Genomic DNA, 19,813 nt, shown 5'->3' with positions numbered 1-19,813 from the left:
AAGTTTGGGAAGAGCTCTTGGTTGCTTGCAAAGTTTCTCAAGGACAGACCTTGAGGCTGTTACTTCATTCTTAAATTCAAGCAGGATTGTGATGGATGTTTTTCAAATGAGAGAGTAAATGAATAAATGGAGTGAGTAAACATAAAAAAATGACACTAGTAGAATCAAAAGACCTAGACTGCTTATTTTTTACCCCCAATGTATATTTAGACAGGAGGATTATTTGATTTCCTAGCTGACATGTTTAACTTTTTTATAGTCTAGTCTGTATGATTTTCTGAAGAATTTTTAATTGTGTTTTTATTCCTTATAACCATTAACCTTTTCTAAGCACTGAATGTTGATTTTCTTATTAAGTTTATAGCTTTAATAAACTGTTCATCCTTCAGTGAAGCATTACAAGCAGGATAGCATATGGAAGTTGGAGTACACAGATTCTGAAGTCAGGTGGCCTGAGTTTCAAGTCTGATAGGTCACTTTTCAGTGGTCTGCTCCTGGATAAGTAGCTGAACTCTTTTCAACTACTTTCCCCATCTGTATAATGGGGGTAAATACTGGTATCTGTACAGTTTCCTAGTAACTTTCCTGTTGCTGTGATAAACACCAGGACCAAAATCACGGTTTGCTTCATCGTACACTTTCTGGTAACGGTCTGTCACTGGAGGAAGTCAGGGCAGGGACTGAAGGAAAGGAAAGGCCATAGACAGGAAGTACTGCTTACGAGCTTGCTCCCTATGGCTTGCTCATCCTGCTTTCTTATATACCCTAGACCACTGCCCAGGGGTAGCACCACATACAGTGGGCTGGGCTAAGGTGCTGGAGACAACTTCTCAGTTGAGGCTGTTCTTCCCAGCTGGCTCTAATGATATTCATTTGACAAAACATAACTAGCACTAAACAATAGCAGCTCTTAAAAAAGTGTGCAGTTGACAAAATATGCTGTATAAATGTTTTCTATATTGTTTTATATGTAGATATACTTTTTGTAATGGGATTCAGCCATAGAGGCAACACTAAGATATTCTGTGGTATTTTTTAACTTTTTTTTTTTTTTAGTTAAAAATGAAGAAAAAATAGCTAAACTATCAGGGTCATGTTCACTCTGGACTCTCCCAGATGTCCCTGCCTCTAGCTGTGCTCCCTCTTTTATCTGCCATAAACTTTCTCCTTCCTTCTTTTTTCTTTCCCCATTGAAAGTGAGCATATGAAATGTAATTATGGTTTTGTATCTGATTGATGGTATTCGCGGGGGACACTGAGGATTTGGCGTTTGATGATAAGAACTGTGAGACTATTGTCTTAAGGATTTTTCTAATAATGTACATGACAAGCAGTGTTCAAAATAGAATTTGCACCTTCTTCCCTGGATTTCAGAAAAGTTTGGATCCATTTGTGAAACAGGTATTCTGTTTGTTTTTGGAATATGCAGTCTATTGAGAGCTGGGATTATCTGTATGTTCTACCATGTTTTGCAGGAAGCAAAAGGTTTGAATACATGATGTGAACCAAAGACTTTAAGAGAAATGTTAGGTTTTTTTTTTTTAATACATTCGTTAAGATATTTTAATGATTTTTATATTTGGAAAGGAAGAGGAAAATAAAGCATAAGCGGATTTCAAATTATTTGAATAATTCATTCATAAATTCATTATGTAAGTATCTGTTGAACACCAGCTGTGTATTTTTTGGTTTTTATTAAGCTGTGTATTTTTATTTTTTGTAAGACAGGGTTAGCACTTTATAGCTCCAGCTGGCCTCTTCCTTATGGTAAGCCTCCTGTTCCTACTTCCTAGTAGGCTTACAATTGTGGACATTAAGCTTGGAAATAACATTATATTTTCTTGAAATGTATTTTATATGTATGAATGTTTTACCTGCATGTGTGTGTAACATGTGCCTGCCTATAGGACCTGGGAAATGAACCTGGCTCCTCCAGATCCAAGAGTAGCTATTTTTTAAGAGAAACTGTGTTGTGAATAGATGATGCCTTAGTAAAGTAGACAACAGCTCAGTGGTGCACAGTGAGCTGTGAGGACATTCTACAGAGGGAAGTTCTGTATGATTATTTAGTGGGTAAACTAACTTTTACACCTTAGAAAGCATAAAATAAAATATCCCCAGGTACAGAACTACCAAATTGTCACATAGGTAGATGGCACCTTGAGACCTCTGCACCAGAAGACCTGCTGCTGTGTCCTGATTGTGTTATGGAAGGAGCTTTGGGGTTTCACGGTGGAATTCTGAAAGGCAAACTGAAAGTCAACTGTTCTGTGAAAAGACCATCTGATCAATTGTGATTTTTTTTTTTCATTTAAGATCTCAACTGGAGTTACATTTGCTTTCTGCATTGCTTCCCTTTAGTTCTGTGTATTGTCCAACTTAATTTTGCCCTCTGTATCTATATTTCACAATTTAAAGAAGGGAATGTTCTAGGCAGCTAGTGTATCATTTTTTTTCAGTCATGTAATTGTGTCTTTAAATTTTGTTAATTGTTTTTGTTTAGATATCTTCTTTAAGCATGCCAGATTTTCCTTCATTTATTTTGAGTGCTGATGGGGCTGGGAAGTGACTCAGTGATTAAGAATGAGTGCTCCTTTTGCAAAAACTGCAGTGCGATTTCCAGGACCCACCTGCACTGTTGACTTAGGACTTAGGGTGCAGCTCATAACCTCTCATAACTCCACTGCAGAGGGATCCAGTGCCCTCTTTTGGCCTCTGCAGGCCCCAGGATGCACACGGGCACACACATAGACATACAAATAAAAGATTTTAGTTTGAATGCTTACTTTGAGGGACCTTGTTGGATGCTCATGTCATGGCTAGTATGAATACTCAAGATGTGTTCACATAGGGCTAGAGTGTTGGGAAAAGACAATGAGAAGTCTTTTTAGTAAGGTGTGATAAATTACTAGCAATTTTTTAAAAAGTCAAATGGGAAGGAATGCGATCTTGTTATAATTTTTGTCGATATAATTAAAGTCAAAGTGACCTTTTGGCTCATTTTGCAATGCATATTCCAAATAAAAGAAATAAAAGGCAGACAGCTTCTGGCGCCGCCCCCACGCCCCCTGGCTCTTTCTCTTTCTTCTCTTCGCTCTTTCTTTTCTTTTTTTCACCCCTTCCCTTTGTCTTGTACTCCCATTAAATCTCTCCATGTGGAACCGTGTTGGTTTGGTGTGCTCTATCCCAACAGGCATGGGCTGATATTTTACAACAACGAGATGTTGACAACAGTAGATGTTGGTGTCTACCAGTAATTGACACTCATACATGGAACAGTATAGAATTCCTAAAGCAAATTTATTAATGAGTTGCTACATGTGATGTTCTAGAAAGCCATTTATCTGAGCTTGAAGTGACAGTTTATAAATTCTTTTTCTTAAGCTCTATTATTGAACATTTTTTGTTTCAGAATTTTCTCAGAAATACAGTATTCTGCTGTGCATATCATTTTCATCCTAGTGCAGTCATTGAGTGAAACTGAGGAACCTAGAAACCTGAGAAGCAAATACTTTCTTCCTTGAAAAGGAAGACCCTTTATAAAGAACCAGGTAGTTTTATGCCTTTTCAGTATTCTCCATTTCAAGAAGCAGTAGCAGCCCCAAAGGCAGTGCTGGACAAGAAGTAACTACATTTTAGCTGATTTAAGTCTCGGTGGCACAGGTTTTGCCATTTATGGTGCCTGTCTTGGAACGGGAAAATCTTTAATTTGACTTATGAGATGAATGTCTTTTGTATTTTTGGAATCTTTCTCAAAAAACCTGATTTGAGAGCCAGTTTTTGATGAAAAAGGAAGCTTGCAAACAACCCTAAAAAGTTACTAAAGGTCTTGGGAAACAAGTTGCAGTTCTGGCCAGACTTGACTCCCTACAGAGTGGAGCATACTTGTTAATGCACTGTGTTCCTACCCTTTCTGATTTGAGAGTCTATGAAGAGCTGGGGAAAGGAGAGAACCCCTTACATTGCTGTGTGTGTTTGTGTGTGTGTGTGTGTGTGTGTGTGTGTGTGTGTGTGTGTGTGTGTGTGTACAGGTTAGAATGACACACCAAATTTCTGGCTCCATTTTTGAAGGTTTTCAATATAACCTTAGGAAATCTTAAGACTATTAATTCATGTGTAATCAATAGATTATCTCAGTAGCTGTGGTATAGAGTTCTTAAGCAAACATTAATGATTTGGTACATGTGTTATTCTAGAAAGCCATTTATTTGAGCTTGAAGTGACATTTTATAAAATTGTCCTCTTAAGCTCTACGATTGAACAGTTTTTGTTTCAGAAGGAACAGTTTTTGTTTCAGAAGATGCTCATAAAACAAGAGATACTCGGTGCATAGAAAAGAGTGGAATTATGGCATGTCTGGCATTTAAACACATAAAACTAGATTAATTTAGGAATTTATAATTCTGGGTCTATCAGAACCCCCAACTTCTTTTTTTTTTAATTTTTTTTAGACTTGAATACATTTAGTATATTCCTTTCCCGGGTTTCGAACAAACATCCTTCCCTCCCCCCCTTCCTTGTGGGTGTTCCCCTCCACCCTCCCCCAACAAGTAAGTACATTTAGTATATTTCCAAAGTAAGTTACAAAGGCCTTGTTTTCCAATTTACAATAATGTTAATCTTTTGAAAATTTTTACTTATATTATTTTTGTTTCATGTTTGTGTTTGTATATGTGTGTGTGTGTCTTTGTTAATGCAACATGTGTACAGGTGCCTAGAGAGGACAGAGGAGGGTGTTAGATCCCCTGGAGCCAGAGTTACAGGTGGTTGTGAGCCACCTGGTGTGGGTTCTGGGGACCAGTCTCAGATCCTCTAGAAAGAGCAGTAAGTGCTCTAAACCACGGAACCATCCTCTAGCCCCCATTATTAGCTTTTAATCTCCAGAAATTTTAGAACAAAGTATCTCTGTGCATTCTCTGAATGCTGATGGTAGAGTTACCATTCAAGTCCCTTGGGAGGCAGATTTGTAATTGTGAATGGCAGGGGACCAGATCATTGTCTGCTACTTCATCAGCATAAAATAGCAGCTAAGTCTTGCTACAGCTGCATAATGTCCTGTTGGAGAATTGCGTGTGTTTTGCAGACCAACAAAGACAAGCATGCCTGGATTTTTTTTTTTTTTTTTTTTTTAAGTATATCAGTGATGAAATTTCATTAGTACATATTTGCTTCTTATAGCCATCTCCTTTGTTTTTCAGCCTTTTGAAATACTCTATGGATTTTTAAAAACAGTAAAGAAGAAAATAAGATTCACAGAAGTCTATTACTTACTTATGTATGTGAGGTTGTGTGAGGGTGTATACATTACAGCACACATGCTCAGGTCAGTGGACAAACTTATTCAGCATGGATCTGAACTCTGGTAGTCAGGTCTGCCTAGTGTTTACCCAGTGAGCCATCTCCTGGTCTCCAGCTTAAATTTTAAATTTTACTTAATATTAAGTTCATTTGTTGTAAAGTTAAGAATTTTGACTAATTTGAGTATGTTGTATTTTCAGATGTAAGTTTTATGAAACACAAATATAAGTGATAATGAATCTTGTATCTAAATTGAAATGTCCTATAAATATATACTAGATTCTAAAAACATAAGTTTAAAAGAAACTAAATATATTTTGGGTTGAATATATAAAGAAATAATATTTTGGATATATTAGGTTAGTTAAGCATATTATTAGTAGCTACCTTATTTTACTTGTTTAATGTGGCTACTAAAAAATTTAAGATTACATACCTGGCTCTTGGTATATTTCTATTTGTACTATTTCAGATGCACAAGAAATCTGTGTGAATTTTGATTCTTGAGTCAGAGAGTAGTTCAGAGAGTTGAGCCAACTCTATTTGGTTGTATCCAACCCCAGGGATTTTATGCTGTTATAGAAACCAAAGCCCCTGGAACTAATACAAAAAGCCCTGAGTGACAGAATACATTCCAGCCGTATGCAGTTAGGTGAACAGAAAGGAGTGAGGGACATGCACTCTGCATTGAGCTACATCTCTGGTTTCCTAGTTTTTGTGTGGTTTGCTGGGAATGAGACATGACAGAGGTAAAGATTTCAAGATGTGGGAGAAAAGCAACATGGGCTTGCTAATAGGATTCTGTAGCAAGGGGTATAGAGCAGAGAACAGCATAGCAGCGAGTGGAGGCAGCAAGGGATGGGAGAGCTTAAGAGCCTCAACTTCTGTGCTGGGATTCGGACTTAGGTTAAGCACACGAGTAATAAGCGTATTTGTAGAGATTAGCTAGTGGTACTAAGAAGATTGGACAAGACAAAGAAATGGGTCAGTGGACCTCACTGTAGGTAGTTGTAGTTGTTTCATCAAGAGGTGGGGCCTGGACTAGGTAGTTATTTTGGGTAGAGGTGGAAAGAATTGAAGTAATGTAATGGAAAAACAGTAAAACTGTTAAAGAGTCACTGGATGACTTGGATAGAGAATTCTGTATTTAAACTGACAAGTGGAGTGGGAGAGGGTGAGTTTGTGGAGTCTCAGCCCACCGTATCCCTTTAGAGTGAAACTGTAGCTCAGGAAGAGAGAGATGTTGGAAAGATGTTTTGCTGAAGCAATGGCATCAGGTAAGATTTCCTATGCAGACTATAAAGATAGGAAGGTGGAATTGATTAGACTCTGATTTCCATTGTAGCTTTCTAGTTTAGTTGTGTAAAAGTATCTTTTGCCTAGGAACTTGCTGAGTGTTTATCTGTGTGATGCTAGGCTTAGAAGATGAAGGGATAAGCCAGGCAAACACTGCCTTAGAGATAATCAAGTTCTGGAGGGAAAAGCAGAAAGGAAGTGTGGGCTGAGAATGGTGTATCAAGCACCCTTACAGTAAGCTGCAGAGCAGCAAAGCTGGAGGAAAGGATGCTTGTGAGAGCACTTGATCTGAAAGGGGTATTTTCTTTCAGTCCTTTTAGTTAATCTATCTGGATAAGTTTCCTAACTGAAAGCTAACATGGCAATGGCATCTTGGTCACTACCATCTAGGACTTGCAACAGCAGCTTCCTGCGACTTTGGTTTCTCTTGTGGCATGTGGACAGTGTTATTAATTTGCACCTGTTTCTGTGAGTTAATAGTACGTAAATGACTTCATTAGTGTATTGCAGGATTTCTAGAAATGAGCATTAGTTGGGCTTCAGAATTTCTCCTTGGGACCTGTTTGCTATTGGTGCTTAAATGTTAAAAAGCAAAACATCAAGAATAATAGTATGGTTTGCATAGCTTGGAGCCTCAGGCTGTGCTTTAAGATAGTATTTGGATTTATAAGTCTATTTCAGAATTGTTAAACAGCTACTATACTATTTTTCTAATAGTTGCCTTCAGTGAAAAACTTTGCTTTGGAGTTAGTGTTGGTAGATTTTAGCTACATTTTTACTATTGACTGCTTAGTAGATTTTCTTGTTTTGTTCTTTATTGTCTATTAATCGGGCCAGTGTTATAATAAACAATTATAGAAAAGGAACTTGTTTAAACAACTAAATTATAAAGACATTATATACATACATAATTTTTTTGTTTTGTTTTTAGATAGGGTCTCACTATGTAATCCTAGCTATTATGAAACTCTTTATGAGGACTAGGCTGGCCTGGAATTTGGAGTAATTTCTCTTGCCTTTATGCTGGGATTTTTCCCCCCACCTCCAACACCCTACCCCATGTTTGAGCTCTTGCTTGCTCCAATTCTCTCTCTTTCCCCCCACCCCCATGTTTTTGGTTGCATAAATTAGAGTTAAAACAGTTTAAATTCAGTTTGGGATCCTAGTCATTAACACCCTCCCCAAATTAATATGATTATTGGCTATAGGGGTTTATAGTATACTTCTGAATTTCTGGTGAAGTAGGGATATAAGAATCAAGCTGTATAACATGTGTTGTTTAATAAAGGAGGTGTTTCTCCTAAGCTAACTTGAATTCTTCCGTTCTCTGAAGTTTATTGTAGTATATTTCTTAAGATAACGTCAAAGGTAAGAAGACAAATACAGTGCTTTTTGTATTGAAATAAAACTTCAGACACAGTTTAAGTTTAAAGCTTCCTTTAGATGTGCTTCCAGAGTTCCTTCCTGGAGATCCTTTGAGGATAAAGTAGAACAGGCCAAGTCTTTTTTAAAATATAAAATCGGGTCATGTGCAGCAGTACTAGTCCCAATTCAGTTGTTAAATTAATGACAGATATAGCTTATACAATTAACTTTGGATTTTTGTTCTCCTTTTAAAGGTTGATTTCTTTCCTTGCATGAAAAATTCACCTTTGTTTGTTGATGACAATATACAAACAAGGTTTTTCTTACAAATGTTAGAAAACGTGTTTTACCTTGATTCATATGTTCTAAGTACTCTGTTAATTCTTGCTTAAATTCCTACGTAGGAAGAATCAGCTGGAATGTAGATTGAAGAATTATGCATGAGTATTTGCCTTAAGACTAAGGGGACTAACTTCACTGAGTTTCATCAGTCTTCTGTACAACAATGTATATGAGAATTTAGCCAGGACATTTTACATGTAGATTCTTGACTGTTCCCACCACTGCTTGTAATTCTGTGATCCTGCCCAAGAATTTTAACAACCCTAGGTGACTGAGACAGATAACTCATCAACTGCCCTCAGGAAACTCTTGTTGTTACTGTGTTAATCGTGATGGTGCTGGTACTGTCACTCCTAGACTGGCCCCTAAGTAGTGAACTCTGGGTAATCTCATGATAATAAAGCTAGGAACTGAAACGTGAAGAGGTTCTACCTAGTCTTACTCAGAGAAAACTCGTAATGCTTGGCTTTTCTTCCTGCTTTCCAGGTTTTAGATGGGACTGACTGTGTAATTTTTATTTTCTCTTTTTCGTGTGTGTGTGTGTGTGCGCGCGCGCACACGCGTGCATGCACGCTGTTTTAAATCAATCACACATGGCCTTTTCAAGCTTCTATACTATTAGACAGTACTAACCATGCCTTTGTTCTTAGGAATTCAGTTTGACTTTGCTAAGTAACAGTGCAATAAACACCTTTGTTAGGAAATGATTTTTTCTATAACCAGATTTATTTTTTGTAAAAACTTTTTAAAATATTTATGGAAGTATTTTTAAAGGAATTTTTACAAAATTTAAAAAGTCAAAGAAATGGCTTAACGATTTAGAGTACTTGCTGCTTTTCCAGAGAACCCAAGTTCAATTTCCAGCTTTGAATGGCAGCTCCAGTTCTGGGGGATCTGACTCCTTCTTCTGGCCTTCAAGACATGTGGCATAGACACACAGGCAAAACACTTACACATATAAAATAATTTTAGTCAGATGAGGTGGCATACAACTTTAATCCCTGTTTGTTATATGCATGTGCACTTGCCCGTGTGGGTCCATGTGAAGGCCAGAGGTTGGCACTGGGATATAGTTTTCAACCACTTCTTTGCCTTATTTTGAGACAGGTTCTCAGTGAGCCTGAAAGCTTGCTGATTAGACTATGCTTTCTGGCAGTGAGCACCAGATCCACTTGTGTCTAATCCACAGTGACGAGGTTATACATGTGTTTGTTATGGGGTTGGGGATATGAACTTACATACTCATACATAGGTACACTCACTCTGATAGTAGCAGGCCAAATACTCAAGGCTGGCAGCTGAATCTTTTCAAGAAGTTGAATGCTGAGTCAGGTGACTTCCCATTCTTTATGTTAAGGTCTGTGGATTTGACACTGTTGAGCTCCACCTTGGAAAGCCTCCTCTTTGCCTGTAGAAGACCTTGACTCTACCCTTCCTTACTGGATCCTTTTATCCAGTGTCTTGTTTATACATACACAGATGGTAACAGAGACCACTATCCTTAGACCATGTGCTACCTCTCAAATATTCTGTGCTCACTTTTCCTGTCTTTTCAGTTTTCTGAGGTTTTCATATATGTTCTCTTAACTTACTGATCCAATATCTTTACATTTATAATTTTTGCCCTGGTTTTCCTCTGCTTCCAGTCTAGTTTGATCATTTCCAGTTGAACATTATAGAGTACCAACCAATAGAATCCAAAGAGCTTCTCCTTTCCCTCCTCTAGATGTGCGGTTCTCTATTGCGATACTAATCTGTAGTTTAAAATTGTGAAACAAATTATTTCATACAAACGTAACATCTGCATGGTTATTTGACCTTGTTATGTCTGGGCTCTAGCTTGCCCAGCTTGTGCACTCCCACCATATTTATTGCATTTCTCCTCCTCTGTGCTATTGGCATCCCTCTACCAAGCTGATCTCCAGAGCAGGGTGGAGCTGGATGCATTGTTTCTCTCCCGCCTCCCTTCCCTTTGATAGGGTGGTCCAGGCTGAATTTGAACTTGCTATGTAGCTGAAGATAACCTTGAACTCTTGATCCTCCTGCCTCTACCTCCCAGATGCTGGGATTGTAGGCATATACCACCATACTTGATTTTGTGCTGTGCTGGGAATCAAATCCAGGGCTTTGTATATGTGAAGTACATCCCATAGTTGTATCCCTCTAAATGTTATAGTAGTTCAAAATGTTCTTTCTGTCTTAAAGACTTGGTAATTTCTAAATACTATATTGGATGTCATCTGTGGTAGTTTTCTTTCTCTCCAAGGGGACCATGCTGAGAGTTGAACTCATAGACTTGTGCATATTAGACAAGCACTTTTGAGTTATACCACTAGCAACATGAATGCTTTAAACATAGCACATAGGTCGTCCTTGTTCCTTTACTAATTAGGTATTCTGGAGGATTTAAAACCTAAGGCTTTCCTCTTTCTACTTCTTCACAGACTTTGTGAGTTCACAGGAGCCATGTTGGTTCTTTAATTTCTACCTTTTTAAGGCAGGGTCTCACTCTGCAGCTCTGGCTGTCCTGGAACTCATTATGTAGAACAGACTGGTCTCACACTCACAGAGATGCCCATGCCTCTTCCTCCTGAGTGCTGGGATCAAGGTAGGTGTCACTAGGCCTGGCTTCCTGCTGAGCTGTTTTCTTCACATGTGTTTCTGCCTCTCAACTAACTATCTTTTGTTTATTTTTTCATCCTGGAGCTCTCCTCACTCTTGCTCAGAATGCTTTGCTTCAGTGAGTATCTGTTTCCCATGTAACCTCAACATTGTCTATTATTCATTCAGATGATCAATTAGTTTCACTTTTCTTTACTATATTCTGAAATCCTAGAAGACAGAATTTTTATTGTGTTTATACATGATGCTCAGTTCATTTGGAGATGTTTCATTCTGAGATAGGGGCGTAGCTGACCATCCTGTCCCCAAACTAGAAATGATTGCTCTCTGTCACCTCTAACCAGTCTCAGTTCCTTAGTTCTGTGTCTGTTTGGCCATTGCATTTGCATTCTTTCTTCATTCAGTACATTGTTGTCTGACAAGTGCTAACCATACTACATGCTGAGACTGTGTATTTGTAGGGAATTATATGTAATCAAGTTTTGAAATGAGGAACAGGGCTTATGTCATGCTGAGGAGTAAATGTATGATTTGGGATTCTAAGTACACAGTATACCACTGAGCCAGTCCTTGGAGGGATGTATTCCAAGTATTCTCATTGGGTTTTAATGTTTATTTTTAATTAGTTAACTGATTCCCTACTATGAATAGGTGTTTCCTTTTCAAGTTACATTTTTTTAAATTATTATTTGTTGAATTGAGAGTGACTAGATTATCATGTATCTGACTGAGGGTAGAGCTATAGAAACATAGAAATATATTATTTAAATTATTTGGAGATATGGCTCAGTATTTAAAAACATGGTCATCCAGAGGACTTACGTTTATTTTCCACCACCTACATTGGACAGCCCACAGCCAGCTCCAAGGAGTCCAACACTTCCTTCTAGCCTCATGTAGCATACTTTCACCTAGACACATGTATACTCATAAATAAATCTTTTTTTTTAAAATTGACGAAAATCTTAGATTTTAGAGCCATAGGGAACCTTAGTAGCTTGGTCTAGTCCTTTCATTTATGGGTTAAATACTTCACATTTGGATAGTTGAAGTGGTCTTATCCAGTGTTGTACAACCTTCTTGTGTCAGATCTTAAATAGAACCTACAGCTGTCAGTTAATTGAATATTGTTTTAGGGGTCAGGGAGATTTGTCAAGCTCATTTTAGATTCTGTTTGAAGGTACTTATTTTCAATCTGGCTGTGAATATTAAACCATACTATTTATTCCCATGGTTTTATGTATTTTTTTTTCCTTTAAAATTTCTTGGTCATTTTTATGTGTTGTTTTGAAATACTTATCTGCTCATTTATTTTGTAGTGCTAACAATCAGACCTTGAACATTCTGGGCAAGGACTGTACCACAGAGCTCAGCTCTATACCCTCAGCTCTTGGTATTTTCCCCAGGTTTTAAAATACATTAGTATGGTTATTTATAAGTTTCTTTAATGTAATTTCAATTTGTAAATGTTATGCCATTTAAACATGAAATTTTAATTTTATTTCACAGGCAACCACACCCCCTAATCAAGGAAGGCCAGATTCTCCAGTTTATGCTAACCTACAGGAACTGAAAATATCGCAGTCTGCTCTTCCTCCTCTCCCTGGGAGCCCAGCAATTCAAGTTAATGGGGAATGGGAGACTCACAAAGACAGTTCAGGCCGCTGTTACTACTATAACCGCACAACCCAGGAGCGAACCTGGAAACCACCTCGGTGGGCTCGGGATGTGAGCACAAGCCGAGATTTTCAGAGCCCAGGAGAGCAAGAGGTATGAGTACATCAGAGCCAACCAGTAAGGCTCCCAGTTTTTCTTCATTATTCAGAAATGAAACAAAGAGCTTGGTTTCTTGGTATCAGTGTGGTAGAGCATTTGAACCTCTAAGATTCCCCAGGCTTTCTTCAAACCTTTAACTAGCGTACAGATACTGTCTTTAAAGAACACTCATTGGCTCCTGCCCACTGCAGGACCTTTTCTTTACTGCATCAGAAGGAGCCAGCACAGCAGAGGTGAAACTCATAGCAGTGTCATTGCCAGTCCTGGCTTCATAGCAAGCTTGAGGCTGTCCCATCACAGTGGTTCCCCCACCCCCAAAAGGATGCTTATTATATAAATCAGTAAAAAGAAAAGGAGGTCCATGACTACAACCTAGCCTGATACATAGAAAAAGTTACTTAAGTGATCAAAACAGTCAGTGTTCTGTGACCATCAAACTCTTCATGTTTTCCTGCCAGTAAGGATACAAGACACCCTTTAATTCTGTTTAAGGGAAGTCATGATTATTCCTTGGCTGTAGTTGGGTTAGTCACGTGTGAGGATAATTCCCTCAGAACTGTGCTATACACTGTTCTTACTGCTGCTTTCCTCTCTCATCAGTATCTCCTGCAGGCTGTTATAGAGACCTGACATTTTAGGGGAGCACTGTGTTGTTGTTTTGTTTTGTTTGTAGTTTTGCTATGTAGGTAAAAGGTGGATTGGATTGGTGGGATTCAGTGAAGTCCTGCCACTTTGTGCTGGGTTTCCATGAGGGCTACCAACTCTCACAGGAAGCAGCTAGGTCACCTATCCTGCATTTAGCAGAATCGAAGAGCTTTGTAGCTAATATTCCCCTTCTTGTCCTACTTTTCAATTGGTTATTCACAGCTCTCTTTCATGGTGACTTATAATGTTCACAATTGAGAACAAAAATAGAAATACCAAAAGCAAAACTGCTAAAAAAAAGCTAGGAAAGCTCTAGAAAGATTTGGGAAAAAAAGTTTTGTCTATCAATAGTAAAAATCTTTATAATTACTAAGGAAAGATTAAATTACAAAATAGTAGAAAAATTAGATATACACAGGAAATTTGTATTTCTTATCTTTTTAATTCTGTAAATGAAAGTGATTTGTCTGTCAGGGTCTCAATGTATGTTTCTGCACATCCTGTGTAAGAATAGATATTTCCAAAGTCTCTAGACACATCTTTTATCAGTTCTGAAGAAAGGATGTAGATGGGAGGTAAAACTGAGAGACTTCGTGAATCTGAAAACCATTTGTATTTAAGCAAATGCTTGAGTGTAAAATTCTAGGTTAGAAATAATTTCCTTTCACAGCTTTAAGTTGTTTTGAACTTCACGTGAATTGGGCCTCTGTGTCAGTTGCTTGTCTTCCCTGTTAGACCCTGTGGGCCTTTCCACACTGACTGTACAGCCCCTCTCCCTACAGCATGGGGCCCTCTAATGCATTGGTGTCAGCATTCAGTTCTCAGGTGCCTTAGTCTTTGGATCCTTCTTAACTGTGATTTGCTTTGCAACTGAGGTTCTTACTGATTGCTCTCTTGAGAGGATTAACACCACCCCAGTTCTGCTTTGGAATATGCCTAGAGCATGGGCATGAAGAAAGGGATTTTGGTACCATTAGTCCTCTCATCTTTCGTACCCCGACCATCGTGTCTCAGTTCTAGTGCTGTTGTTTCTGAGCCAGCTCCAGATCCTGCTATCCAGTAGCCCATTTCCTCCCTGCCAGTTTAGACTAAGCTTTCTTCTGCATGGTTAATTGAGATGTTTGTTATCTGCTAACTCTGTTCTTCCAGTTCTTGTGGGTGTGTATCTTTTTAGACATAATTCACTGTAGTTAATTTTGTAAAATTTGAAAGGAAGTAAGTGGCCATGTCTCTCTGTCTTACCTTAGAGCAGTGGTTCTCAACTGACCTAATGCTGCAGCTCCTTAATACAGTTCTTCATGTTGTGGTGACCTGCAACCATAAAATTACTATTGTTGCTGCTTCTTAACCATAATTTTGCTACTGTTATGAATCATAATGCAAATATCTGATATGTAGGAGATCTGATATGTGACCCCCATGAAAGGGTTGTTTGACCCTCAAAGGTTCCAGGACCCACAAATTGAGAGACTGTTTTAGAAGCTTATCTAATGGTTTCCTAAGGACAATGGCTCTTACATGGTAACAGTGCTTTGCAGGACAAATATGCTTTCCAGAATCTTAGCACTGTTTACAGACTAACTATCACAGTGAGGGAGTACTGTGTTAGAGGCCAAAGGTGTTGCTAACACAGCGTATGACAACTGTTCACAGCAAAGGGTTATCTGGCCTGAGTCTAGCAATCTTGCTACCCACCGCTGCCCTGATTCTCACCATGTCTGCTTTATCACAGTTTAACCTTAACAAGTCTCCTCTGGCACTTATTGTATATTTTGTTTCTGTTTTTAGCTCCTCTATTGTGTATTACAATTCAACTTCAATCCTTAATTTTAATCTTTCTCCCTCAAATTTCTTCTGCTTTCAGTACATGCTTTTAAATTCCCTTGTGAGCTTTTCTTAGTGATAGAATCTTTTATTTTTTTTTTAAATATTTCATTTATTATATATGAGTACACTGTAGCTGTCTTCAGACACACCAGAAGAGGGCATCAGATCTCATTACAGATGGTTGTGAGCCACCATGTGTTTGCTGGGATTTGAACTCAGGACCTTTGGAAGAGCAGTTGGTGCTCTTAACCACTGAGCCATCTCTCCAGCCCAAGAATCTTTTATTTTTATTATTATTTTTTTTTGTTCTGGAAATGTGCATGTGTGCGTGCACATACATGCGCCCATACATGCTCAGCACACAATGTTGAGTTACTTAAGGATTTAATGTAGTTCCAAGTTGACTTTTGACTTGGTTCTTTTTGTTTGGTTTGGTTTGCTAACTTATTCTCATGTTTTCTGGCTTCCATTGTTAATGCTGAAAACTCAGCTGTCATTTTATCCTATAAAGAATACGCTCTCTTTTCTTGCTAGTCGCTCAGATAATTTATATCTGTAATCTCACTAGGATGTGAATGGTAAAGATTCCTTTGTTAATCTCCTTTCTATTGTGACATCCACTGTAGAAAACCAAAGTAAAGGAGGAAAGGTTCATTTGTGCTCATATTTTCAGTTTGTTGACAATTGGGTCTGTTGTCTCTGGCTGTTTGTGGGGGAGAACATCATAGTAGGAGGACATAGTGCAAGAAAGCTGCTCACCTCAAGACAGCTGCCAGGAAAAAGAGGTGAGAGATAGGGGACAGAGACAACAAGGAGCCAGGGACAGGTTATGCCCTTAAAATGCATTTGCTCAAGCCAGTCCTCTCTTACTCGTTCTTAACTCAGGTATGGATCAATCTCATCCGCATGGTTAGCACCAAGAGCTGAGAACCAAGCCTTCTACACACAAGTCTTTGAGGCTGTTCTGTACTAAACTGTAATTATTTTTATTTCCTGTCAGGACCTTGTCCAGGATTGTATTAATATAACTCATAAAATAACTAATGTTAATTGTATATCACAACTTAAAATGTACTAAAGACAATTTATTTTGAAAAGTAAATATTTGAATATTATTAATATATTCAAGATATCCTAGTATGTATAGCTAAGTAAATTCAGTCTTTTTAGATTCTCACTCAATGCATATTTATATTCAAAGACGAAAATCCTTGTGTTTCTGACTGTTTATAGCCTCTTTCATCAGAAGAAAACTACCACAGCAGTTGTTTCAGCCAGTCAGATAGTCAGTGTGGTTCTCCTCCCAGGGGTTGGTCAGAAGAGCTGGATGAACGTGGGCATACCTTATATACCAGTGACTATACTAAGGAAAAGGTACTTCTCTTTTTCTTTTTCTCGTCTAGTATACTTTGACAGAATCCCCATGAGATAATTGTGTCCTGAGGTTGAATAGTAATAAATTCATAAGCTGGTACAGAGGTACATATGTATAATCTAGCACTTGAGAGGCAGAGTGAGATGGTGACTTTGAAGTTAGGCTCTTTCTCAAAAAAATCTCACGAGAAGTATTCCTCATAGCAATTTTACAACGGAGTACATAGGAGTACTACTGATTCATGGTTTTGTTGGTATGTTATTGGCTGGGGATAGAACATGAGGTTCACATATGATATGTAAGCACTTTGCTACCAAGCTATATCCTGATCCTTGCTTCACTGTTTAAATGGGCTACAGCAACGGTGGTTTCGTGGACTGATAACCCATTCAGTTGAATCTTTGAGGACAGACCTGTTGTCATTTGCTTAAGGTTCTTCAATAAAAATACTTGTTGGTATTTCTCTTGAGGAAATTTGGGGGTTTTTTCAACGATTTTTCCAACCTGCTGTTATTACACACTCTCACACAGCTTATATTTCGATCTCCATTGCGACTGAGTTTGTGTAAAATAAAGACCATGAATCTAGTATTTTGTAATTAATTAGTTTATGAATGAATATCAAAATTTTATGCATTACCCGAAAAGCCATTTTAAATGGTTGCTGATTGGTTTGCTACTTAAGGCTAGGGGTTAGGCAAATAGTCCTCTTCCTGCTTCAGTTATTTAGCCCCAGAATGTATAAAACTAGTGGTTTTCACTTCTGTAAAAATAAAGATTATTTATTTATTCTCTGTTCTATATTGTGTGCAGTTCTCTTTTTACTTAAAATGCATTGTGTACAGTGCACTGACTGAGAGAAATAATGAGGATTTTATAAAAGTAGGCTTAAATTGTGAGATTTTTATACCTAAAACTTGAAAAATGTTTTTAATGTCTTAAAACCTGTTCTTAGGATGTTTTAGACCCTCTGCTATACTAGCATACATATGTCTCCACGTATCTTTATGTCATATGTTTCTTACTGTGTTGTCAAATGATATTTGAATTATCTGACATTTGGGGAAAGAGGGAAGTGCATGCTAATATTGAGTATTATATTACCAAGCTGAGCTCTTGAGTTCATTTGTTTACTTGTTACTTTCTTGCTGGTAGGATGAAATTTTTAAGAATGTCTAATAATCTTAACCATAGCCATTTAAACTAGCCTTTATTTAAATTAAATAAAAACCTGTTCTGTTTTTGTAGTGGCTCAAGCATGTTGATGATCAAGGTAGACAGTATTACTATAGTGCAGACGGATCTCGGTCAGAATGGGAATTGCCAAAGGTAAGAAGCTTAATGTTGACCTAATGTACATAGTGTCTGAAGACAGTTGCATGAGACTGAATTTATTTATCTTTTATTTTTTATTTTCATTCTTGTCTTTGTTTGTTGTTTTAGAGACAAAGTCTCATTTGTAGCTCAGACTAGTCTGAAGTTCCCTTCAGGTAGCTTTAAACTTACTATAGATTTACTCTTAGCTTTGTTTTATTCTTTAAAAAGCAGAAGACTTTTTTTTTTTAAGTTCATTTGCAGCCCTGTAGTTCCCTAACATTGTCAGAGATGTACATTTACCACTTTCTCATCTAGATTGTCCTCAATCAGGAATCTTTTGATAGCCTGAAACTGGTCTCTTATTATCCCCAGATATGAGTTCTACTTAATGCCAGTAGTGTCACCCTGTCTAGTTATCTGAGAGTCTTACATGGAATGGGCTTTAGGTCTTTTTAGGAGAAAGGATAGTGATTTTATTCAAGATTATCATCAGTGAAGGTATATTTAAATGAATCAGATGTGCGTGAGCACGCACACACACACACACACACACACACACATTTGACACTGCTAGGTATAGATAAACATAGGGCACAGTACAGTTAGTTAACAATATATTGATGCTAAGATTTTATCAAAATATGAGATGCATGTGGTTGGTAAACATGCAGTTCATCATATAATATAGCATGAGAGGGAGGAGAGATGGATCTGGAAGTTGTATTTGGAAGGCATCTATGTGTACTTAATACTATGTTACTTTAGAAAAATCTGTGCTAGGTTCTTATTATAATTTATTTCTATGTATATGCTTAAAATAATGCACAATTAGATTTGAGTTCAGATTTTTAAAAAGTTTTTATAGGGATTAAAAACATGTTAAAATGTGGTTGTCTTTTTAAACTAAGGGTGTTTAAGTTGTGTTGTTTCCCTTGTCTTTTTCTCTATTATGTACACTTTGTTATTGGTGTCTCACAGTTCGTTGTGCTTGTTTTGCCCTATGAATATTCTGTGCCTAGTAAATTGTGAGTACATTTAAAATTATGGTTATTACTTGAATTAATTTTACATTATTTTTCTTACCACCTAGAAAGGTTTTCTAAATTATAGTAATTACAAGCTGAAAAGCTAGGCTAGGTTCCATGAAATTTCATATATAAGCTCACACAGCCACAAGTGTTTGCTAGAGATGATTGTTTTTCCGAGAAGCCCTGTGTAAACAGTTAGGTCTTTTTATAATTAAATGTCTGGCACAGGACTTTGGTGGTCTTTAAGCATTATCATTGTTTAGTGTAGAAATAATAATCTGAAGATTATTGTTAGAAAACACTGAATTAAAAACAAATACCTGTATGTGCTGACTGCCACTTCTAGTTTCAGCTTCGTTAGCTACTTTGTATGCATTCACTTGGGAGAGTCAAAAAAACAACATACTGTGCGTGAAAAGCACACTCTAATATATAACTAGTGGAATTTTTTTTTTGAGGTTTTCAATTGTTTTTTTTTTTTCCTCAATGTTAGCAATGTGCTTTCTCTTTTTTTTTTTTTTTTTTTTTATTAATGCTTGAGTATTTCTTATGTACATTTCAGTGTTATTCCTTTCCGGTTTCGGTCAAACATCCCCTTCCTCCCCCCTTCCTTATGGGTGTTCCCCTCCCCACCCTCCCCCATTGCGCCCTCCCCCGACAGTCTAGTTCACCAGGGGGGTTCAGTCTTAGCAGGACCTAGGGCTTCCCCTTCCACTGGTGCTCTTACTAGGCTATTCATTGCTACCTATGCAGTTGGAGCCCAGGGTCAGTCCATGTATAGTCTTTGGGTAGTGGCTTAGTCCCTGGAAGCTCTGGTTGGTTGGCATTGTTGTTCATATGGGGTCTCAAGCCCTTCAAGCTCTTCAGTTCTTTCTCTGATTCCTTCAATGGGGTCCTATTCTCAGTAACTAGTGGAATTTTT

At 37.7% G+C, this 19,813-nt stretch overlaps 1 protein-coding gene across 5 annotated transcripts in view; it reads left to right on the top strand.

The window, feature by feature from the left end:
- Positions 1–19,813, top strand: part of Arhgap12 (Rho GTPase activating protein 12) — a 142,068-nt gene that overhangs the window by 88,798 nt on the left and 33,457 nt on the right. For 2 of the 5 annotated variants that reach the window (XM_032885060.1, XM_032885059.1), the window contains exons 3-5: positions 12,433–12,693; positions 16,405–16,545; positions 17,795–17,875. In XM_032885060.1, the coding sequence (XP_032740951.1) occupies positions 12,433–12,693; positions 16,405–16,545; positions 17,795–17,875 (483 nt within the window). Of the gene's footprint in view, positions 1–9,202; positions 11,042–12,432; positions 12,694–16,404; positions 16,546–17,794; positions 17,876–19,813 lie in introns of those variants that run through there. The other 3 variants (XM_032885061.1, XM_032885063.1, XM_032885062.1) reach the window with 2 other exon arrangements.

This window comes from Rattus rattus, chromosome 14, assembly GCF_011064425.1.
Source record: "Rattus rattus isolate New Zealand chromosome 14, Rrattus_CSIRO_v1, whole genome shotgun sequence".
In the NCBI taxonomy this organism is placed as follows: Eukaryota; Metazoa; Chordata; class Mammalia; order Rodentia; family Muridae; genus Rattus; species Rattus rattus.
Note: the sequence above shows the minus strand (reverse complement) of the source record. Positions and strands in the feature narration are given on the sequence as shown.